The 25,211-nt window shown below is 35.4% G+C and overlaps 1 protein-coding gene across 1 annotated transcript; it reads left to right on the top strand.

Moving 5' to 3' along the window:
- The first annotated feature begins 715 nt into the window (after nucleotides 1–715).
- Nucleotides 716–23,407, top strand: GLU2 (glutamate synthase 2). The gene is given in 34 exon segments (XM_089043323.1): nucleotides 716–1,250; nucleotides 2,833–3,145; nucleotides 4,665–4,796; nucleotides 4,799–5,106; nucleotides 5,210–5,341; nucleotides 6,497–6,595; nucleotides 7,330–7,400; nucleotides 8,683–8,779; nucleotides 9,722–9,814; nucleotides 10,551–10,696; nucleotides 11,570–11,729; nucleotides 13,145–13,255; nucleotides 13,393–13,608; nucleotides 14,010–14,167; nucleotides 14,627–14,756; nucleotides 15,161–15,219; nucleotides 15,407–15,512; nucleotides 16,308–16,404; nucleotides 16,687–16,802; nucleotides 16,931–17,128; nucleotides 17,254–17,364; nucleotides 17,639–17,878; nucleotides 17,972–18,070; nucleotides 18,830–18,925; nucleotides 19,030–19,227; nucleotides 19,544–19,618; nucleotides 19,822–19,950; nucleotides 20,039–20,137; nucleotides 21,153–21,295; nucleotides 21,397–21,490; nucleotides 21,881–22,119; nucleotides 22,217–22,295; nucleotides 23,045–23,134; nucleotides 23,243–23,407. Coding segments are annotated over 34 exon segments (4,881 nt in total). The 5' UTR covers nucleotides 716–968.
- Nucleotides 23,408–25,211: the final 1,804 nt, after the last annotated feature.

The following is a 25,211-nucleotide window of genomic DNA, read 5'->3' as shown; positions in this document are numbered from 1 at the left end:
GGGCGAGTGGGGTTGGGGAGAGAGGTCTCTTTTTTTCTCTTTTTCTTTCTTTGAAAATAGAAAGACTAAAATACCCTTAAAAATGGATGAAAAATTGGATGATGTTAAAGTCAGATGGCAAATCATGGATTTTGAAAAATTAAGGTGACATTACTCTTAAATTTTTCTTTAATATGACAAATTGAAACTAAAGTATAAATTCAGGTGACATTTTTACAAAAATCCCTTATAAAAATGGGAAGTAAATTTTGGCTATTTTTAATAAAAACCCTTTGTTTAACCATATAGTACTTCACGCACAAGGAAGTCTGGCGGGCCATGTCTGGGTTTGACCCCTAACTCGTTTAGAGATGACCCAATCAGCTGCCTGTCGCACAAGCATATGTAATTAAACCTACAACTCGTCCTCGATGCCGCATATGACCAAAGCAAGTCCAAATTCATTTGTCTCTTTTTTCTTTCTCACTTGATAATTAATTATTATTGTTTTTCATAACAAAACGAACTGACCACTACAAAAACAGAGAAAAAAGAGAGCCCTTTTCTGATCACTCCCACGTAGTGGGATTTGGGAGCACCCAAGGGGCAAAATGACGAAGGGCGAGGACGCAGCGTAAGACGGGTGCACCGAGGCGCAGGAGATAGAGGCTGCGGAGGGGGAGGCCCAGTTAACAAAATGAAAGAAAGAAAATCGAACGTAGACGAAGTAGACGCCAGAGGTGAGGTGAGGTGAGGTGAGGTGAGACGCGGGTGGTTGGTTTTGGTTCTCCGAGCCTCTCTCTCTCTATCTCTCTCTCTCTCTCTCTCTCTCTCTCTCCCCCTTTTATCTTCAACTCTCATCCACACCACACCACACCACACCACGTTTCTCATTCTCCACGAACTCCTCTCTCACTCACTCTTTCGCTCTCCTCCTTCCCTCCCTCTCTCTCTCTCTGTACCTTCTTTCTTCTTCTTCGTTTTCAATAATGGCTTTGCAGTCATTGGCTCCGATTCCTCAGCTGGTTCATTGCTCCAATAATGGCCGCTCGCCCGCCCAGCCTCTTCGGAACGGGCGCTTCGTCGTCGATTTCGTCGGGCTCTACTGTAAATCGAAGCGGACCCGCAGGAAAGTCAGAGCCTCCGAGCATCGGTCCTTCCCTCAATTCGTTTCCAGGAGCTACTCGGTCAACGCTGTTCTTGACCTTGGACGTAGCGATGCTGCTTTGGATCAATCAGCTGCTTCTCCTCCTTCGGATTTGAAGCCAAAGGTATGCTTTTAGACTTAGAGAGGAGGAGGTGTTTGGTTCCGATCCTAACAAACGGTTTTCCCGGGAAAATAGAAAATGGGATTTAAGAACAGAGTCAAACGTGTTCCTTGTGTTGTTTTCATTGCCCTTGTTTGGTGTTTGCGAGCTTCTTTTATTTGATATGCAGTTGTTCTTCAAGGTCTTAAGGCACTGTTTGTTTGGGCTTTTGGAAGTATCTATTTTTCATTGCTTTGAAGCGTTAAAGTTTTTCTGACTTTTGCTAAACGCAAGATGAATGATTTCAGTTACAAATAGAGAACTAATGTAGTAAAAGAAATGCTCAGGGATGTTTCCTTAGTACCACGCTATAATTCATGTCCGCTAGTTGGATATGCTTGTTCATAACTGAAGGCAGTATTGTGATTATTTGAGTCTTTCTCCACTGATTACATCAACCATATTAATAAAAGAGACAAATATCATAGGCATGTCCTGGTATGCTACCCAGTGGCATGGCATATTAATCAAATAGCATAGACGTGTATGGAATGTCTGTATATATGTTTTACCCTGACAGGTGTCCTTCCTTTGTCAAACAATTGTGATGACATACCTGGAGGAGATTTTGTGCTTCCTAGATTTATCTATACTAGAGTAAAATTTAAGGTGTCAAATTAATTACGAACATGATGATCATACGAAAGATCAAAATAGAATTTCTCACTAAACTATCCTCTTAAGCAATATCTTCATCTTATCATAAACTAAGTAAAAACTTCTGTCTACTTTTCATTTCAATATACAAGATATGATGCAGTCTACTTTTGACAATCTTCATTACTGAAAATTCTTGCTGGAACACATACATATGAGATAATATGCTACCAAATTACAGGTTGCCTCCTTACCTAATATAGTCGATAAGTATTATAGAAGAGCTTAGAAGTTCTTTCCAGTGATACCCTTCAGTTCAAGTTTTGGTGTTTTCCATTGATTAATTCTTAAAAATAGTTTTTAGTACTTTGATGAAACATATGTGATACACCTTTAGTAGAGTTTCTAATACACAATAGGGTGGTTATTTAGTTTCTATGCATGAATATGTGTTAATTGAAACTCTACAGCTGTAATATGAAATATTAGTTCTAAAAGTAAACCATATATAAAGTTTGCAGGATATTACCCACTAATATGCCAGAAATTTAGTCGTCCTAAGGTTGTACACGTCTCAATTTATATGCTGTATAAGAGTTTTGTATGAGTAGAATTTGTGAAAGAGACAATTATCCCATAGTTGGTGTGTCAAGGGAATTTTGAAATCTTGGGTTGGGAGGAAAGGGGGAGGCATGACCCCCTTCAGCCTGAACTATGTTCCACCAGTGGTTGTGCAGGATAGCTGTCAATCATTTCCATTGTCTTGAGGACCAAGCAAGAGAGAGACTTATTTCATGAAAGTTTATTGTCTTTCATGAAAATTTGTTAGAAACTTTGACCCTCTGTTCTCTTCCACTTTCTTTCTTTTCTGGCGCAGTAGTTGTTTATGCATTTGGAATGAGTTATTGCAAGCACTTATTTCTAGAAAATCGAATTCCATGCTCAACAGGTTGCAGACTTGCATGATATTATAGCAGAAAGGGGAGCTTGTGGAGTTGGATTCATTGCCAATTTGGAAAACAAAGCATCCCATGGGATTATTCAAGATGCTCTAACAGCTCTTGGCTGCATGGAACATCGAGGTGGCTGTGGAGCAGATAATGACTCTGGTGATGGTTCAGGATTGATGAGTTCAATCCCATGGGATCTATTTGACAATTGGGCTAACAAGCAAGGGATTTCTTCCTTTGACAAGTTGCACACTGGTGTTGGAATGGTTTTCCTCCCAAAAGATGACGACCTTATGAAAGAAGCCAAAAAAGGTGATTTTTTTATAATCCTTGAATTAAGTGTGTCACAATAATTTATTTCTGTTTTCACTGATAGAATATGTGCATAATTCTTGAATTTTGGTTAAGGTCTGCATGAGTTATGTTTAAAGCAAGTCAACCCTCCTCCTCACCCATCAAGATGATTTTTTATCTTATTTTCGGTCTGAAGATGGTTTAGGTATTATCTCTTAAATTCTCTGGCAAAGGTATCCAGAGAGAAGCTAAAAATTTATTCCTATTCAAAAGAAGATCATATCTCTTCTTGTAAAAAATCTATGTTTTTTTTTTCTTCAACCAAATAATCCACAAAAGAACCAAAATCAAGCACCGCAATGAGTGGTTGCCTTTTTGTTGGCCTCTAAATGCAATAACCTTTCTACCAACAAGGAAAAGCCCATACCAGTCCAGACATATCTAATAACTTGGCCTAAATTTGCTGTGTAATATTGCAATGCGAGAAAACATTAACATCACCCTCTCCCTCCATTCTACACAAAGCGGACCAGTGTTGAGATTAACATACTTAAGGGCTTGTTTGAATCATATCACAAGTATTTAACTTCGCATGAACCACCACCCAGGTAAGGCCTTGTATTTTAGTGGGTACTACACCAACCTTATAAATTCAATAACTTGTCCTCCATATTATTATTGTTAGTCTTTTGCAATCCTATTTTTCTATACTAGTTAACGAGTTTGGACAGTCTATTTGCTTCAAAGCTAGCTAATCCAGTCATTTGGTCAGTATTTTGTGTCTGGTTTCTGCCCTCACATTGAATAAGCATGACTCGTGATCAGGGATCTTTCCAGATTCCTTAGATGCTGCAGAAGAAACTGAAACAAACTATAATGCTGATCTTCAAGAAATGGAGAAAGAAATGAAGACACTCTGTCAACCTGAAAAGAGTCCACTCTAAACCCACCAATAGTTTGGCTATCAAGGTTTCCTTGAGGGTTGATGAAATATTTTCAGAACCTTTTGAGACTTATAGAGTGCAGATGTATTCTCTAGGTTGTGTAAGGTGTAATGGTTAGGTTACATCTCATGATTTCCACAGCCATTTGAGGTTTTTATTTTCACATACCTCAGTTATAAAATAAAATTGATTTGATTAGATTTAAAGCTTTTTTGTTTCTCAATGTAAGTTTCTTGATGAACTGACCAATATTGATTTATGAATAAATAGCAGCAAAATAGTAGATGGGAGATAAGAAACGGGTCCTCATTCTTTCTTATAATTTATTCGTAGCAATGAATAATCTTTGTTGATTACTAGAAGAAATATAAATTTATATGATCGAGTTCTTATTTCTTTCAACAATAATGCTAATTCAATTTTGAAGCATACGTACTTATCTCTATCTCTGTCTAGCTTTTCTACATTCATCTCTCAACCATCTGTCTATTTATCTACCAGTTTCTGTCAGTTCTGTTTGCCATAATTTCTGAGTTAAGTTCAGTCCGTTAATATAATCTGTTGTTTGACTGTAAATTCTGTTTTCTTTGTAGTTATTGTGAATATTTTTAGACAAGAGGGTCTTGAAGTGCTCGGATGGAGACCTGTTCCTGTGAATGCTTCTGTAGTTGGTTACTATGCAAAAGAAACAATGCCCAACATACAACAGGTATTCGTCAAAGTTGTTAAGAGGAAAATGTTGAGGACATTGAACGAGAACTGTACATATGCCGGAAGTTAATCGAGAAAGCAGCAAGCTCAGAAAGTTGGGGAAATGAGCTTTATTTCTGTTCTTTGTCCAATCAAACAATAGTTTACAAGGGAATGCTCCGCTCAGAAATTCTTGGTTTATTTTATTCTGACCTCCAAAGTGACCTGTATAAATCCCCTTTTGCCATCTATCATCGGAGGTATAGCACAAATACCACTCCCAGATGGCCCCTTGCACAACCAATGAGGTTACTTGGTCACAACGGAGAGATTAATACCATACAGGTTTTCATTTATTTTTCTTTTTTTGAAAAGTTTTCTAGATAATTTCTAAATTGGTTGTATGAGTTACAGTTTCATTTTAAGTTGACACCACATTTATGTTCAGGGAAACTTGAACTGGATGCAATCTCGTGAAGCTTCATTGAAATCACCTGTATGGAATGGTCGTGAAAATGAAATTCGGCCATACGGCAATCCGAAGGCATCTGACTCTGCAAATCTTGATAGTGCAGCTGAAGTATGGAATTAACATATGTAGCTCTTATTTATAATTTTATAGAGAGTTCTGTTTTGATGACTCACAGGAAATAAATAAATTAAACGTAAAATTAACCTATCTCCAAGTGGGTTTTGTAAAATCGGTTTTCTTTCTCTCTTCAAGTGGGTCCAATATTTTGATGATATTGCAGCATGTCTTCACAAAACTGAAGTAGAGCCAATCACACTTTACTTATAGCTTTCTGGATGCTTTCTGGGCATCACTTGCTTTGAGGATAAAACCAAGTTAATGTGTTCAGTTCAGAGAATTTTTTTGCATTATGAGTATGATGTTTCGGTGCAATATCTTTTAGCCTAATTGTATTTTCATCATGTTTTGTTTAATAGCGAAAGTTATAATTAGGTGCTATTTGTTTCCACATCATTATAGATATGGAAAGGGTTGCCATGCCTGAAGCCTTTTCATTTTTGTTGTTAAATTCTGACGTTCATGTCTTTATTTATTAAGTACACTGACAGTCTGTCAATTCCTACTGATCCTCCACATTTTTGGTTCTTAATAAATGGTATTTTGTCTCAAAACTAATGAAATATAAAGTCATTGGGAAACTCTTTGATTTATTCTGCAAATTGATATTTCTTTGATCCTCTCCTTTACTGTTTCAATGGCAGTCCAAAATGTATTTAGGTTGTTAAAATACTTACCTATAATACATGCTGCCATGTTTCCAAGGAAGTTTATAGTACAAAAAATATCTTCTGAAATTTAATAAGAAGTAAAACAGTTTGTGGACTTGTGTTGCTTTATTAAATTTTTTTTTCTGTAGATTTTTGTGAAATAAAAAGCTGATTTCACTTCTGAACTATCCATGTAACTTTATGCTAATCTGCCTGTTCCTGATTAGTATCTGCTCGAGCTTGGTTTCGAAGCTGATTCATGATGAGTTGTTCATCTTCATTTCTGTGTTTTGAGTGATGTGCCTGTTTTCATGATAGTTGGTCTACATTTATATGCTGCCCTTATACTTCTTCCAAACTTTCGAGTTTTTGATTTTTGGAACACACATTCTTTCATGGTTGACTAGAACTTATTATGCTTCTATTTTATTTCGAATAATTATTTTCCCCTCGAGTTGACTTGTTGCCTTTCATCCTCTTCTTTATGTGTGCTTAGTTATTACTAAGAAGTGGCCGCAGTGCTGAGGAGGCTCTAATGATTCTTGTCCCAGAGGGATACAAAAATCACCCAACTTTGTCGATAAAATATCCTGAGGTAATCTTAGTTGATATCTCAACTTTTGGTTTAAAGCATGAATATGCATGTGGTTGCGTTATAGTTTGCCTTTCTTTTCTTACATATGTTTTGTGGCTCATTTTTTATATATAGATTTAATCTGGTTTGTGTCCATTTGTTTAACCTTTTCGGTGAATCCATAATTAAATGAAGCCTTAGATTCTGAATGGGGCTTAGATTCATTAATCCGCTTTAACTATCCTTTTGTTCTTTACGTCTTAAGGTGTGTTTAATTTTAAAAAAAATTCGTTTCTCAATGCCTCAATCCACACACTCTCACCTGTCTTTACTTTAGAAAGCCTTCATGTTGATTTAATTGCTAGTTGAATCGTTGTACTTAGTCTTGGAACTTTCTACCCTTTAAATTCTGCGAAGTGATATAGTCATATTACAAGCGTGCCATTTGTCGACTTGTTTCTTTGGCAGGTTATTGTTGTTTGTTGTTTTGGCTCTGAGTTCCTTTAGTTATTTTGCAAGGGTATTTTAGGCTTCTCTGTTTTATTTGTTTATCCTGTAGATATGGCATGCAAAAGAATTTGAGAATACAGGAACAGGAAAAACTCTCTCTTTTTCTCTAATATCTGGATTTTCTTAATCTATCATTTTCCACTACTCTTGTAGTCTGAGCTAAACCTGAACCAAATTGGTAAATCCTTAAGTTATCCTACATATTGGTTATGCTATAGTTATACTTAATTTGTTTCTGTTTTTAGGTGGTTGATTTTTTTGACTATTACAAGGGTCAGATGGAGCCTTGGGATGGACCTGCTTTACTGTTATTCAGGTAAAGCTTCCGAAGTCAATGCATGCGATATTAAAGAACAAGTAGATGCCTTGTTAGGGTCTGCATAACTAAAAGCATATGAAAACGTGAAGGTAAAGAGTGCATTGATTAAAATGAGGCATTGTCTCATTTGTTTTGTTTAGTGAAAAGCTATTTCATTGTACGGCCTAAGAACAATATAACAGTATCCATGTTTTTAGTTTTCCATATGGTTAGGTACCTCTTCAAAGAGTGTTTTGTTTCTTTAATTGTATGAGATTTCTTATTAAATACCTTTAGATTTGCAGCTAGTGGCAATTGATCCAATTTGATTTTGATGTGCATGGCAAGAGCTTTAGGGTATCAGAGATTGTCTAGGAGACACATTGTCTTTTAGTTTTAGTGTTGGTTTGAGAATTATATTCTATTCTCACCAGAATGAAAATATGGGCCTATATTTCGGGGTTTTTTCTTTTGAGAGCACGACCACGGAAAATAGCGTTGAAAGTGTATCCTTCCACAATTGTGTCTAAATTTCTGTCTTGGTGGAAATTGAGGATTTCTACCTCTTTCCCTAGAAATACTTAGAGTTTCCACTAACACCAGAATTCCAGCGGAACTTTTTTTTTATGTGCAAATTCCACCAACAGCTTGATTTGAAGGAAGCAGCTGCTAAAAGCAGCTAACTCTGCTGCTAAAGCCACATGAACTATTTCTTGTCTGTCCTGAGTTATGACATGGGCTGCAGCTACATCTCATATATTTATAAAGATTTATTGATTATGCTATTTTATGAATTTCACATGTATAACTCGTTCATTAGTCTGGTGTAGCTCAAACTTTTGTTCAATATTTTCATGCTTATAAGAAAACTTCCACTGTTTTCATAATTTTTACAGATATTTTCATTGAAAATTTCATAAAATCCAGAAGACTATTGATGTTTATGTGAATCTGGATACTGGATCAATTTTGCATGGACACCTATACTTTCATCCTTGGGTAGTAGACTACCAAAAATGAGGTGTGAAAGTAGGTCTTTTCTTTGTTTCCCTAAAAGGTTTGAAAAAACTAGTTTGTGATGAAATTTTATCTTGTGTAAAGTAGTATACTTGTGTGACAGATATATGGCTCTGGATCAATGATGTTTACACACCATATTGCTTTGTGATCTTTGTACAGTAGTATAGTTTTGTGACCTGAAAATTGTTCTTTGCTGAGTCACGTTTGCATTTTGAATAGTATCCTTTTTTAATGTACAATTATTCTTTCTGACTGTTGCTTTCTAACTTATATGGTACAGTGATGGAAAAACAGTTGGGGCCTGTCTTGATCGCAATGGACTTCGCCCGGCTAGGTATTGGCGGACATCTGATAATGTTGTATATGTTGCATCTGAGGTGCGCTCTGTTTCCTTTATTACTTCAAAATTCTTAATGTTTGGGAAAGCTTGAGTGCTTGGATGGATGGAGGACAACTTTGGTTCGTGCAACTGGCTTTCTGCTGATGATTGAGATAATTAATAAAGCTCTGTGTTTTGTGGGATAATAAACATAACTATTCAATAAAAATAAAACAGTTCAAAGATAGGGTATATTCATTTTGTCTAGTTACTAATGATAGTCTAAGAGTCAGTCATTAATAGTAGTCAATCAGTGAGGGTTCAGAATCTGCAAGAAGTATTAGTGATAGAACCTGTAAGAAGTATTAGTGATGTCTAGAAGTACTAAATGATTAACTGGGAAAGAGAAAATGTTATTAGTTCTGTTTGGAATACTACTTCTTAAGGAGTAGATGGATCTTCTAACGTATGAAATATGAGAGTCCAGCACCTGGCCTGTTGTATTTAGTTCTGTAGTAATTTTGCAGTACTTTTCAGTGTGCTTACCCTCAATCGGTGTCCTATGTGCTGCAGTGTCTTTTTGAGTGCTGGCAATTCTTTTGGTGGTTTGGTCTGAAAGAAACAGTTTCATCTTTTAGAGTAAAGATAGAGAGGCGGTGGATATCTTTTGTGACAAGATAGATTCTGGGTCTTGCTTTGGGTGTCAGTCACTTCCTAATTCAAAGACTGTCCTTTCTTCAGTGAACATGGATTGGGATGCCACTGTCTCTTAGGATGTTGTGTGTCTGTGTGTATGTTTTTTGTTTTTAATTTTTTAAATTTGCTTGTTTGCTCGGCCAGACTGTCATTTCTATGTAATCACTATTATGAAAATTATACAGTGATGAATTATTAACGTCTTATCTTCATAATGTGTTTGATGTGAATAAACATTAGAAGCTGTTGACTCTGGTTTACGATCAATGTACTAAAAGATATTCGGTGTGCTTATCTTGTTCAGGTTGGTGTTCTACCTGTGGATGATTCAAAAATTACAATGAAAGGCCGTCTAGGTCCTGGAATGATGATAGCTGCTGATTTAATAAGTGGTCAGGTTTGTAGAGCACTTAGTTTTTTATTTTTATTTTCTGTTGCTTTGTCTCTGTATAAGATTACTGCTTTGGATTTGTTTGTGATGAACATTTAGTCCCAACAATGGTAGTAACTGGGGATTCATTGACAGGCCAAGTTTGTACAACATTCTTTTGGTTTTCCTTGGTGCTATATATAGATGGATGGTTTTGAAGTAACTATGATGATTATTGTTATATATATATATTTTAATGTTCTTTGTTCCTGTTTGTGTACTTCTTTTGTTTATTCGTTAATAAAATCGTTTATCTTAAAAATAAAAATAAAAAGATTATTGTTTTTTTTTTCTGAGTAGTTTTCCCTTTATTACCTAGAAGTTTACCGAGTTTCAGCACTTAGTACCTAAAGTTTTTTCCTTTGCACTCTTGTACCCAAACTTATGTTTCACAGTAGATTCACCCTCCATCAGTTTGTGTCGAGGTTTGTTAAATGATGATGGTGCAGTAAGAAAAATGAAATTATTACTGGCTTGCGTATGTAATGTTTCTCTATGGTCATGGTTTAACCTGAGCATTTCATATTGTTTGGTCATGAGAGTACATAGGTTGATGTATGCGTTTCTTGTTCTTTTTTCTTTTCAAATCAGGCATATTTTCATCAAAATTTAACCTTTCTTTTTATTTTTCAGCTTTGCTACCCATTATCTAGGCTTCCTTGCCTTAAAGCTTATTTTAAATCTTAAGCATTTCAAATTGCAGGTTTATGAGAACACAGAAGTTAAAAAGCGAGTAGCCTTGTCACATCCATATGGAAAGTGGGTCCAGGAAAACATGCGATCCTTGAAAGCTGTGAACTTCCTTTCAGGCACTGTTGCAGAAAATGATGCAATCCTAAGGCGGCAACAGTGAGTTATCTATTTCATTGGCCATTCGTTAATGCAAAGATATGGTAGCAATCTCATATAAGTTCTTATCAGTATTATAATCATGATTTTCTGCTGTACCCACATGATTGATGTTCCTACTTAATTTCTGTGATATGCATACTATTTTGCTGATATATAGCAAAAGTAATATTCAGTTTTTGATTGTTGTGGTATAAGATATCATGTACTGTGGTTTAGCATACCAATGTGCTCTCATAAAAAATCCTGTTAGATATTATCCCTTCTATGGTGTACATTTTTTATTGTTCCACAAGAAGAAAATCTCCCTGGCTGTGGGGTTTCTCTTCCTGAAATTGTCAAAGCCAAATATATGTAGCAGTAAACATACTTACTCTTTTGGTTTCTTTCTTCTTCCCAAGGAAAAGTTGCTTTTCTGATCACACCTTTTGTTGAGGTTTGGAACTGTTTTGTCTTCTATTTCCCATCTTATTGCATTGTAAGCTGCAGAGCAAGTATTTAGCCAGATGTATTTCCATTTAAAAAGTAATACTAAAGGGTATATAAAATGTAATAATTAAAGTCTGATAAATTTGTCGAATTGAATATTTGTGCAAAAACCTCAAAGCAAATGCATGGCTTTGATTTCTATGAACTGTAGAGAATAGAAACTAAGTGGATGGTACTGAATTAATGACAATGGAATGGATAAGTTGATTTCTATCTAAAGTATCGTATTGGTGTCTCAGGCTGACTGCATTACTTGATTTAGTCCATCTATTTTATTGACGTTTCCAGTCTTTTTGTGATGGTCATGGTTTTACTTTGAGTATGGTTATTACATAAGTACTTTCTTGAATGGGGCTTATTTATTGTAAACTTCTATCGGAGCAGGGCATTTGGCTACTCCAGTGAGGATGTCCAAATGGTTATTGAGACTATGGCTTCGCAAGGGAAGGAGCCAACATTTTGCATGGGAGATGATATCCCATTGGCAATATTATCTCAGAGGCCACATATGCTTTATGACTATTTCAAGCAACGGTTTGCACAGGTCTGTTACTTACAGTTTTTATTGAACTTGTGAGTGGATGCCTAGATTACCTATACTATAACAATTTCCATCTTATTATTTTATATGCCAAAATTAGATGATTGATCTACCAAACATTTGAGTTTCTCTTTGATTATATTCTTTTAAACAGAGTATTAAGAGAGTAGAACAGAATCAGTTATCCACTGCTGTATGGGTTGTATATGCATAATTGTTAAAATGACTCTTGGTCTCTTTACATCAGTATGGATGCACTTATCAGCACCAAAGAATAATTGCTGTTTTGTTGGCTCCAATACCCAAATAATTTTTCACCCGTAAGCAATAGCAATTCCATGGCCAAATCCCCACCAGTTCAAACAAATGCAACATAACCCAGATCGTGTTATGAAGGTCCAATTCAAAAGATAATATTTATTCTTTTTTGTCAATGCAAGAGGAAATATGATCTGCAATTTCCCGTGCCCCTTTGCACAAAACACACTGTTGTGGAGATAGACAAGTATAGGGTCTTCTCTTTTGGATCATGTCAGAAGTATTTGTTTTTGCATGAACAGCCAACGAACTAAATTTGCTGTCTTGAGGGTATTTTGTCCCAAATCATGTGGACGGAAACAATATAAAACAGTACAATGATTGAGAATCATTAATCTTGTTGCACTTTATCGATAATTGATCTTCTTGTTCCTCATAACATGACACAGGGCCTAGTCTCATTTCAACTAGGGTGAAGCTCTTATTTTTAGTTGTATTTCCATAAGGGTAGAAGTTCTTACGTTTTTATTTTGTACTTTTTGAAATGTCTCTTAAAACTAAGGTTCTACCCTAGTGGAACTGAAACTGAGCCTTTTGTCATGTTGTCATATATCTGCATAAGGAACTTCATTAGTTCACACTGGAAATGTCCTAAAAGATGTTAAGGAATCAAGTCTCAACCACATCATACAATTATTCTTCATGTTATGGTCTGTATGTTCTTTCTGTAAATCTATTGATGTTGATGTAAAATGTGGCTTTTGTTAAATTCTGGGCAGCTATATGGGCTTCTGTCACTTCAGATTTCAAAGACCGTTCTTACTCCCACTATTTTGAGGGATATGGCTGCTGCTGTGATGTGAAGTGTTTTTTTTGTGACTTGTTCTCTTTGGGTCTTTCTGGTGTAGCAGTCTCTGTGTAGTTTGGCTGGTGTCTTTGTTTTTTTAGTCTGTTTTTCTGTTGTTGCTCGTTTGTCTTGTGGATGCCTTATCCGCTTGTGTGTTCCTCTTCATTTTCTTTCAATAAATTTTGTTTCTATTAAAAATAAATGCAAAATTTGGCTTTTGATTTTATAGTTTATTTATTTTTGTAAGTAAGAGTTTTATTATGTTAATATCATATTTGTTTTGCCTATTGGTTATTCATTTTCTTCTTTGCAGGTTACAAATCCAGCCATTGATCCTCTTAGAGAAGGTTTGGTTATGTCTCTTGAAGTCAACATTGGAAAAAGACAAAATATTTTGGAGGTTGGACCTGAAAATGCATCACAGGTTTGTTAGCGTGTACCACTCTGCCTCAGATATATGTGATGGCAACTATAATGTCGTTGAAATGAAGATTATGTTTTAGTTTTTTCTCTTTTAATATAGATCTGATGAATTAAAATTTGTATAATTTTCTGGACCAGGTTATCTTGTCTAGTCCTGTGCTGAATGAAGGGGAACTTGACTTGCTGCTAAAGGACGATCAGTTGAAACCCCAAGTTTTACCTACATTTTTTGATATCCATAAAGGGGTTGATGGTTCCTTGGAAAAGACACTATATAGGCTTTGTGAAGCTGCTGATGAAGCTGTTCAAAATGGATGCCAATTGCTTGTGCTCTCTGATCGGTCTGATGAGCTGGTAAGGATTCAATTGAGCTTCTCTCTATTCATGCAAAACTTGTGTTTCTTTGTTCAACCATTTTTGAACTTGATATAAGATCGGCCTGTACAATGAGAATAAGTTGAGTCATTTTCTTACTGTTATTCTTTTATTTTCTACGTAGCACTTTGCTCGGTTCTTTTTTAGCTTGTAGGGTTTAACACCTTGCTGTAATTTGGAAGTCTTGCTTTGAATGTCAAAACCAATGGTATGAATTTCTCTATTGTCTAAAACATGGTAATCAATGCTAAAGATTTTACGACTCATTCTTTGCTACTTTATTTCCATTGGTTTTATCAGATTAGCCTTGTTCTCTGTAGATGATAGAAGTTTTAACAATTCAGTCATGCCTTTTCCGTTTTTTCTCCTCTGTACTTCAGGAAGCAACTCGCCCTGCAATTCCAATCCTTCTTGCTGTTGGTGCTGTTCATCAGCATCTTATTCAAAATGGCTTGCGAATGTCAGCTTCTATCATAGTGGATACTGCTCAGTGCTTTAGCACACATCAGTTTGCCTGCTTGATTGGATATGGTGCAAGGTCAATTCTCAATCACACAAGTTATTTTTCAAAGAATCCTTGGGTGTTTTTCTACTTTTCTTTGTTGCTGCTTTGTGTCAATAAACATATAATAGTAATTGCCATTAAAGTTGTGTACTTTTATTATGTGTGTAGTGTAGAAACATTTTCTTCATCTTAGGTTCACCACCTGGTACTTTACCATATTATTCAATTTATATTACATCTTGACTATAAGAAAAGCTTGTACCAGAAAACCAAAACAGATTATAATGCATCATTTACAAATGCTGGGAGTTTTCTGATTAATTGTATGAGTAACTCTTCCATATTTGAAACAACATATTAAAATGTTAAGGGTCCCCATATTCATTTGTTATGTTCATTGCATGAATTTCACAAAATGTATAGACCTACTTCCTAACAATTTTGTATCTGTTTCAAAATGCATAACATTATATTTTTAATTGGTCTTTGCAGTGCTGTGTGCCCATACTTGGCATTGGAGACGTGTCGGCAATGGCGTCTGAGTACTAAAACAGTAAATTTAATGCGGAATGGGAAGATGCCCACTGTAACGATTGAACAAGCTCAAAAGAATTTCTGCAAGGTCAGTACAATAGTACAACTGTATAAGAAGTAAAATTCCTGTTTGGTAATTTGATTCCTGTTTTTAATGGATTATTATGTATGCAATAACTTTTGCAACCCATATTTTGGGAAAATTGGTTAAATCTTGAAAGTAGCTTCTTTTCTTTTATATGTTTTTCCTTAGAGTGGTGGTATAATACATGCTAAGCATTATCCAACAACTGAGCAGGAGCAAATAAGTAGTTTTGTATTATGGATCTCCTGGTTGAAAATGTAATTAATAAAATGAGCCATGATTCTTTTTCGTTCTTGGAACTTGCGTTTGTCAATACTATTTAATAATGATGGACAAGGTTTACTACTCGTCCACTGCACACATTGAATACATAATACTGGGAAACTGATTGTTTCTAACTATTTCAGGCTGTTAAGGCTGGTCTTCTTAAAATTCTTTCCAAAATGGGCATCTCGTTGCTTTCAAGGTACAAATGCTGATTCATTATCTTTTAAATTTTAAATTTATCTTTCTTTGTATCTTTCTTTCTAAGCTATGAATTCTGATTTAATATTCATGCTCTTTAACACATTTTTATCTTTAGTAAATTTGTTTTGTCCCTCACTTTATCCGGTTAATTGACAAATCCTTTTTACCTCTTTCCCCGGACATAGTTATTGCGGTGCACAGATATTTGAGATTTATGGATTAGGGAAGGAGGTTGTTGATCTCGCATTTTGTGGGAGTATATCAAGTGTTGGTGGATTAACTTTTGATGAGGTAAGAATCATGGAAAACTTGAAAATTATGGTTGCAGATTGAACAGCAGTACCATCATCATGCATATAAATATTATGTATATCTGAACATATATATGTAGTGTATATATTTTCAATGATCCAAACCATCTATTTTTTAAGTCGACATTCATAGATCATCCTTGCAAAAAATGAGAGAAATCGAAAATCGTTTCGACATCCAATTGTGCCCTACAAAATCAATGAACAAAGTACTTCAAGAAAGTACTAAAATTTCAATAATTCAATTGAGTGGTCAAATGATGTCGGATTCAAATGATTTTGTGTAGAGATGATCTTTGAATGAATATCTACAAAATAGACTTTTGGATTAGTAAAATATAATACGGAGTGGGCTCTATAAGGGTGTCCCTCAAATAAGCTTATTTGAGGGATCCCTCCATGGAAGCACTCTGTATATTTGTATATATATATATTTTTATGTTTCAGTTAAATGTAGATTAATAAATTATGTTATATATATATTTAATTCAAATCGCACATATTGACTCGTCTCCATGTTTATAGTTTAGGTCTGGTAATTGATAATATGATGCAAGAAAAACAGAAAGAGCAACGGTGTTGTGAAAATATATAATTTTAAACCACTGCTACTGTCGATATGCACACAGGTTGCATTTACTAATAATATTGTGCAGCCAATCTTAGGTTGTTAGGAGACTGTCATAACAATATTGTGTTTAAAATATCACGCTCTCCTGACTCACATATCCAGTGAATTTATTTTTTGGTTATTTTAATTATTTTTCTTTCACAGCTTGCAAGGGAGACTTTGTCTTTCTGGGTGAAGGCTTTCTCTGAGGATACAGCTAAAAGACTTGAAAATTTTGGATTTATACAATTCAGACCAGGAGGTAACTGTTATTATCAAACATTTATCTTCAGGGACTGGTGCCCATACCTTGCTGCAGTGTCCATACTTCCATAAATAAATCAACTGTAAAATTTGGGTAACAAGAATACCAGCTGGAAGCAAATCTATATGCTGGCTTTAGTTGTGTAAAATGAAAATTATTTCGAACTCAGCTGAAGTATATATTTGATCAAATTATTTGATACCTGATGTCATTGCTTGATCAAATTAATTTTTTCCTCAAAAGTTCTTAAGAAACCCTTGTTTGTTTCTTTATTATAAGGTGAGTATCATGGAAACAACCCAGAGATGTCAAAACTGCTCCACAAAGCTATTCGCCAAAAAAATGAAAATGCTTTTTCAGTTTATCAGCAGCATTTAGCTAACCGGCCTGTGAATGTGAGTGCTCAAGTCATTTATTTCTTTTTCCTGTTTATTTTCCAATAATTCATGATAGATTTTATAGGAAAATTCCAGAATTGGATTATCTTTGATTTTGACCTTTACATTGTTAATTCAAACCTTAGGTGCTCCGCGATCTCGTTGAGTTCAAAAGTGACCGTGCTCCAATTCCTGTGGGAAAGGTTGAACCTGCTGTATCCATTGTTCAACGGTTCTGCACCGGTGGGATGTCACTTGGAGCTATTTCAAGAGAAACTCATGAGGCTATAGCCATTGCAATGAATAGAATAGGTGGAAAGTCAAATTCTGGAGAAGGTGGCGAGGTAAAGCTTTTACCTCCAACTTTTTTATGTGCATATACAGTTATCTTTTAATGCATTATTTCATCAGTTCAGTGTTTCAATGATGATTATATTTATAAAATTTAGATTGTGCAACCATTCTTCAGGATCCTATTCGTTGGAAACCACTTACAGATGTCGTTGATGGGTACTCTCCGACCCTTCCACATCTCAAAGGTCTTCAAAATGGAGATACTGCTACAAGTGCCATCAAGCAGGTAACAACATTGAACATTTTTCTTTAATTTAATGTGGACTCCCCAATGCATATTTATAAGAAATCCGTTGTGGCACTAGCTGCAAACAGCTTTTACTACCTTGTCTCAGTAGTAATAGCATATACGAAAATATTTGAGAAGTGAAGTTGAAAGTAGCCTTCTTTCAATCTTTAAGTATTAGGGTGTCCTTTGTCTATATAATGATAACTGAAATGGATTTGATTATGCATTTCCTATAACCAATATATCACAAAAATCTTTGATATATCTTCAGGTGGCTTCAGGACGTTTTGGTGTCACTCCAACCTTCTTGGTCAATGCCGATCAGCTGGAAATCAAAATTGCCCAAGGTGCGAAGCCTGGGGAAGGTGGCCAATTGCCTGGTAAAAAAGTTAGTGCATATATTGCAAGGTTGAGAAATTCTAAACCTGGGGTTCCACTCATATCTCCACCTCCACACCATGACATTTATTCCATAGAGGATCTTGCACAATTGATCTATGATCTGCACCAGGTGATTGTTTGATGCAAATTTGGTATGCTTAATTTCTTACTGAAATATCACAAGATTGCTGATAAAAGATACCAATGTCCACTGAATGAATAGGTGAACCCTAAAGCTAAGGTGTCAGTAAAGCTTGTGGCAGAAGCTGGAATTGGCACTGTTGCTTCTGGTGTTGCAAAGGGTAATGCTGATATCATACAGGTATTCATCCTAAACCTTGAATGGGCACTGAATGATTATGTTAATCATTTGTCTTATTTTTAAAATATACATCTCTTATGTACTGGGTAGGATGCTCATTTTGATGGTCTAGCTTCTGTGTCTCTTTATGTTGCTGTCAACATCATGAATTTAAGTTTCTTTGGGTAACAGTGAAGAGAATACTTTTAGCCATCATTTATCATTTTCTTTCCTAAATGTTATCCACTTTGTTTCTTGGAATGAAAGGAAAAAAAGAAAAATCCTACATCTGCATTTTCTGCTGTCTGGTAAGTTGAAAGCAGTTTATTAAGTTGTAATGTAATACCCATAGTATATGTTATAAAAAAGAAACAATGAGTCCTCTGCTACACGGATATCCCAAAAACGAACTGCTCCCTGTATTTATAACAAATTATTAAAAAAATACCTCTCATGAGATGTCTTTTCTTTATTTTTATTGGCTAAGTTATAACAAACATTGCTTTAAGGCATTAATAAATACTTTCTTTTCTGTTCTGCCTGCAAGTTGTAATTTATAGTTATGGTTTTTATCACCAAATGCATCCGGGTTCACGTTTAAAACTTTATTAATATTATTTTATGATAACATATCTTTCATACTAGTTTACTTGTTTTCGAAGTGCTTGCATAGTTGCAGTATTAGTGTGATAGGAAAGCAACTGTCAGAAGTTGTGACTAATATCTCTATTATTTGTTTCTCATTTTTCTGAGACAAAAACCTCTTTTTATAATGTGCAGATATCAGGCCATGATGGTGGAACTGGAGCCAGTCCTATAAGTTCCATCAAGCATGCTGGTGGTCCCTGGGAACTAGGACTCACAGAAACACACCAGGTAATTCAATGAAACTTAAGAACTAGATAGGGTGACTTCTTCTTTTGATTTGATGTCTTTGAATATGCTTTAAGTGTTATTCGGCATTTGGAAAATTTTGATAGACACTCCTTTCAAATGGACTGAGAGAACGAGTCATTTTAAGAGTTGATGGCGGCTTTAAAAGTGGAGTTGATGTCCTAATGGCTGCAGCAATGGGGGCCGATGAATATGGATTTGGTTCTGTGGCAATGATTGCTACGGGATGTGTTATGGCCCGCATTTGCCATACAAATAATTGTCCAGTTGGCGTAGCCAGTCAGGTATCAGAGATTGATTTTCTTATATTTTATTATGAGTAATGATACACTTAAGAATCTTATAGACTTGGGCTACTCCATGACATGGAACGACATGTGGCTTGCCATTTGGTTTCCTGCTACACGTGATATAAGCATGGGGTGGGTGTGAGCGATAAACATGTCAAGCAACATCAATAGCCACGTTCTGAAAAATTAATTTAAAGAATTGTCAGGGGAGTATGTTTAGCATTTTCCATTTTTTTATTGTTTCATCTTTTTTCTTTCTAATGGAAACTGGGTTGCATTATTTCGTTCCCTTTTATCAATTTATTTTTAGAGAGAAGAACTGCGTGCTCGATTTCCTGGAGTTCCTGGTGATCTTGTCAACTTTTTCTTATATGTTGCTGAGGAGGTAACCTTCCGTCTGTTTTGTTTTTTTGTTTTGTTTTTAATTTTCATATATGAACAGGATTCGTGCTTAAATTTCTCATCTGCTGTTTTATTTTTTGTTTATTTGTGTACAATTGTACTTTTGAAAAATCCATACGGGTCATTCTGTCAAAGTTGATCTTCCTTATATGATATTGTTTCTTTCTTGATTATTGTTTTCCCCAGGTAAGAGGTATGTTGGCACAGTTGGGATATGAGAAGTTAGACGATATAATTGGGAGGACAAATTTACTTAGGCCGCGAGATATATCTCTAGTGAAAACACAACATCTTGATCTCAGTTATCTTCTCTCAGTATGTATTTGAATAATTCATTTTGTTTCTTGCCCCTGCATTTAATATTCTTGACATGATTTTTTCTTATAACTTGCTTTGATTCCAGAACGTTGGATTACCAAAATGGAGCAGTACCATGATCAGGAATCAAGATGTTCACACTAATGGACCCGTTCTAGATGATATTTTACTAGCAGATCCAGAGGTAACACTTGGACTGATGCTTGCTTGTTTAGCTAAATAAACGCTGTTTGTACTTTCTGATAACTCTCTAGCTTCAGATTCTCTAAACCAACAGCTTTATGGGCATCCAGATAGGAAGATGGGATTTTACTATAGGTTTGATCTGCATGTTTGAAGTACTTAATGTTCCATTGTACTAGTAAGTGAAGGAAAAGAGATTTATTAGGTCTATTGTGACATAGCTAATGATCACAGGGAATCTAATTGTGTCGCGTGTATGTCTATTTTTTTTTTCTTCGTTACGGTTATATATATAAGCTTTAAAATGTTGACACTCAGTGTAATTATTTCCTGTTTGTTGGTTTACATTTTCTTACATAACCCATATCTTTGAAAGGCCAATTTTCAGAAATTGAAAAACCCTCAATTTGTTAAATAACCTAAATGATACATAAAATATTTCCTGTTTGCTGGCTGCATATTTTTGTTTTGTTGATTTTCTATGAACTTATCAGACATTTTCGAATTTGGGTGTTTGATGTATGTTGTTGTGGATGAGAATCTTGAAGATATGTTAGTAGGACATGTACATATTCATGATAGGCAGTTTTGGGAGGATGGATAATGGAGAGAACTGCTTTTTCCATTAGTTTGTGATTTTAAAGTGGGAAATGTTGTTGCTATTATATCTTTGGCTGTTGAGTCCAAAATTTTCTGAATTTAATGATTTTATGAAATTTGGTTTTAATTTGATACTAGAAGATGTCTTGTTGTTAAGCATTAAGTATTATATATTACAATGAGGGAACAAGAGTAGGTATTTTGTGTTAGTGATAGTTAAAAGTTAGCAACCAATTCCTTTCTTTGAAATTGTTCAAACATGTATGTATGGAAAGAAAAGGAAGAAAATTGATACTGGCTTCTAAATGAAAAACTAACTTGACGATCAAGAAAATGAATATAAAACAGAGCTCAGAGAGTCATGCATTTTCCTGCTGTTGCAAAAACTTGAGGAAATATTATTTGTATTTTTACAGATATCAGATGCAATTGAGAATGAAAAGGTGGTCTATAAGACCATAAAGATATACAATGTTGACCGTGCAGTTTGTGGGCGTATAGCAGGAGTGGTTGCCAAAAAGTATGGTGACACTGGTTTTGCTGGGCAGCTGAACATAACGTAAGATGGAGCATGGTCATGTCATATATAGATATATTCTCAGGTCTGGTCAGCATATATTTTTGGGATGAAAGCTAATGAGTTTTCTCCATTGTATTCAGCTTTACAGGGAGTGCTGGACAGTCATTTGGGTGCTTCTTGACACCTGGGATGAACATTCGGCTTGTTGGAGAGGCAAATGATTATGTCGGAAAGGTATCTTTCATTTGATGCAATCTTCAAGATCTCAAAGGTTCAAGTAAACTAGAGACTTGGCTTAACTTTATTTAAGTTCGTTAGTTGAATATTCTCCATTGTTATGAGTCTGTCAAGTAGAGGAGTTGCTTGTTAACTATGATGTATTAGCTTTGTGGTTGTCATTGAAAGTGATTATCATGTTCAAGAGGTGCATTTTGTTGCAGGAATCATGTTTTCATTTGGGTTTTATAATGTTGAAACTAAAATTGGGTTATATCAAGTTTGGCTAATTTGATTTGCCAACTCTACTGTCCAACTATTTCTCTATTCTAAATTTTGAGCAGTTACTGAATACTTTAATCAGTTTTACTCATGAGAGTCTGAAATTGGAAAAATTATTTCTGCAAGAGTATTTCTGGCGGCGAGTTGGTTGTGACTCCAGTTGAGAATACTGGGTTTTGCCCTGAGGATGCAACTATTGTAGGGAATACCTGCTTGTATGGAGCCACTGGGGGTCAAATCTTCATTAGAGGGAAAGCTGGGGAACGATTTGCTGTAAGAAACTCACTTGCGCAAGCAGTGGTTGAAGGCACCGGAGACCACTGTTGTGAATACATGACTGGCGGTTGTGTAGTTGTACTTGGAAAGTGAGTAGCATCTCTTTACATAGCATATTTTTTGTGACATGAAAATACGAATTATGTAGAGTTAATGTTCAAGCTACTTCTGTTTGATTTCTGACAGAGTGGGTAGAAATGTTGCTGCTGGAATGACTGGAGGTTTGGCATACATTCTTGATGAGGACAATACTTTCATCCCGAAGGTTTGTGGTTATTGCCTTTTCTTTTCAGTTTTGTTGGCTGTCCTCCTTGGACATTATATTCTTTATTACTATATGATATCTAATAAATTAATCAATAAAAAGCATTGATATGGTTTACAAATATTATCTTGGTCTTTATTGCACGGCTGTGTATTTTTCTTCATAAGTTTGGAGACCTTTTTATATCTATCTTCATTGCACTGCATGGCTTTGGTAATCCATTTTATCACTTGTTCCCAACTAAATTATTGGTTTAAGTCCGTCAAAATGTGTGAAGCTCAAAAACCACCTCTTTTGTTTTCGCATGCTTTTATGATTACAACAATTGTCGATAGTCATCATTGATCATAATTATAGCACTTAATAATTCGTGTACATGTCTATTTAATTAGCAGGTAATATTTGGGGCGCCTTAGGAAAGAATGTCCTGTTTTATAGACATAAGTAATAGAAAGGGAAAGCTAGTAATAAAAACTTGCTTATGGTGAATTTTCATGCAATATAAACAGTAATTTATTGCCTTAGATTATGGTGGTGATTCTCATTTTCTGCAAATGTATCGATTGAAGGGTGGCACATCCACTTTCATTACTTGAAACAGAGCACTAAAGTAATTCTTGACTCTTAACATTTTGACTACATATCTTCGTCACAATTGCAACACCATTTTTACAACTATTATGGTTGATTTCTTTCCATTTCTGTACACATACTTCAGCTTGGATAATTTATTGTAAACCTATGAACAGGTAAATAGGGAGATTGTGAAAATCCAAAGAGTAAATGCTCCTGTGGGGCAGATGCAGCTGAAGAGCCTTATTGAAGCCCATGTTGTAAGTGCATGAATCAAAGATCAAACAGTATGAAAATGTATTATTATAATGTCCATGTGAATCACCAATACTCAAAGAATAAGATTCAAAATTCACTAATTTTTTTGGTTTAAGGAAAAAACTGGAAGCGGCAAGGGCTCTGCGATCCTGAAGGAGTGGGACAAATATTTACCACTGTTTTACCAGCTGGTTCCACCTAGTGAAGAAGACACTCCAGAGGCATGTGCAGACTATGAGCAAACAGCTGCTGTCGATGTGACTTTGCAGTCCACCGCATAGACTAATATTGGCACTGTACAATGAAACCCAACATAAAAGACCCAGAAGTTTCCAACCTACCTTGTATAGATCGTAGAGAAACGTGACTGTTATACTGGAAAACTCGGTGCTAATATATGGGATTTCGAAGGGCCTTTGCACCATTGCGGACAACAAGCTACAAGTAGAAGAACATCACTGCCTGGAGTCTAAGAATCTGATCATAACATTCTTCCACTAGTGCAGATGTATAGTGAGTGCTTGAGGTAGAAATTGTAAATTCAAGCTTGTTCATATAGTTCTAGTCTTATCAAAACTGCTGCTGTTGAGACTGCAAGCCAGTTCAGAGCTCCACTCTTGTGAAAGCTTTGGTGACAGTACATTTGCTTGCCATTCTTGTTCCGTTTGCGCCTAATGAAATGAAAATCACCTTTGAGCTTTTATTTAGATTACCAAATTTCATATTATCCTTACCCGTTGCATTTATTTTGTTGTAGTTTACAAATGTGAATCCATGTATTTTTGGGATTTGAAAAGTTTCCACTGAATGAAACCAATTTTCCACTTGTGTTTGAATCCTGCCATTGTATTGATAAAATTTAAAAGTACTCTTGCGAAAGACTTGGATTCTCATTGTTCCACAGATTATTCTGCCTATTGTGTCTTAAACATCAACATTCCTTTTTTCCTTTTCTTTTTTCTTTTTTATTTTTTATTTGTTGTACAAGCGATATTGGGGGAGGGGTAATCGAACTTTGGACCTCAAGTGTAGTGGTAAATGCTCTTAACCACTTGAGCCACAAGCCCTTGCACATCATCATTCCTTAGAGTTTGAAATATGTATAAACAAACTAGGGAATGATGTTTAAACCTGCCCTATTGTGTCTCAAGTACCTGCCCCTATTTATTCTGAAGAAATTGATTCCCATCTCAGTTTTAGGTAGTCTTTAAAAAAAAAAAACTTTTAGTTTTATTAAAGGGGTTGGGGGACGAATCAAATTAATGACTTAAATTCTTCTTTCTATATTTTCTTTAATAAATTGATATTGGGGCAAGGGAAGTTTGAACTCAAGATATGGAGTGTAGAAGTACACGGAGTTACAACAAGATCCAACAAAGAAAGAGAAAATAAAGTTGATAACATTTCAAAATGGTCATATGAAAATTAGATTTAGGTTCCTTAGAAATTTTTTAATGTAAAAGAAAGAATGGAATAGAATTCAACCAGACAAAGTAAGAGAGACGACGATAATCGGTCTAATTTGGTTGGACATAACTTGGTCAAATTTAGATTAGTACTTCAATCCAATGAATGCCAACAAAATTCATAGAATTTCCATTGCCATTCTTCCTTGTATGGTAAGGTAACTGCAGTTTAGCCTCCCTACTAGGACTGCAGTTTGAAGCAGGCAAAGTGCAGAGGCCATTGTTATGGTCAAGGATGATCAAATTTGAATAGAGTAAATTAAAACAACAGTGTTCAAAATAGGTTGCTCATCAATTAGGTACTAGGTAGGTAGGGACGTAGGTAGGCATGGCAGGCGGCTAGAGAAGCTGCCTCGGGATTTCCTTAACTGCAAGAAACTTCCTTAATTTACGACAAAAAATGAAAAATAAAATGGGAAGTTTCTTCTTAGTCAAGTTAATTAGCAGACAAATTTTCTGTCAGTGTTATTTCTTAGCGTTTATGCATTGTACTTGAACTGTATATGTTTTCTATGTCATGTTAATTGCGTGCTAAAATGGTTTACTGACCACAATTGCATTTTCCATGTGCTTTTGATTTAATTAAATGAGGTGGTGCATATTGCTAACTGATCCATCA

The sequence above is a fragment of the Prunus mume genome, linkage group LG8 (assembly GCF_029339155.1).
Source record: "Prunus mume cultivar Tortuosa linkage group LG8, ASM2933915v1, whole genome shotgun sequence".
Lineage (NCBI taxonomy): Eukaryota > Viridiplantae > Streptophyta > Magnoliopsida > Rosales > Rosaceae > Prunus > Prunus mume.
The sequence above is the reverse complement of the archived record's forward strand: the minus strand, read 5'-3'. Positions and strand labels throughout refer to the sequence as shown.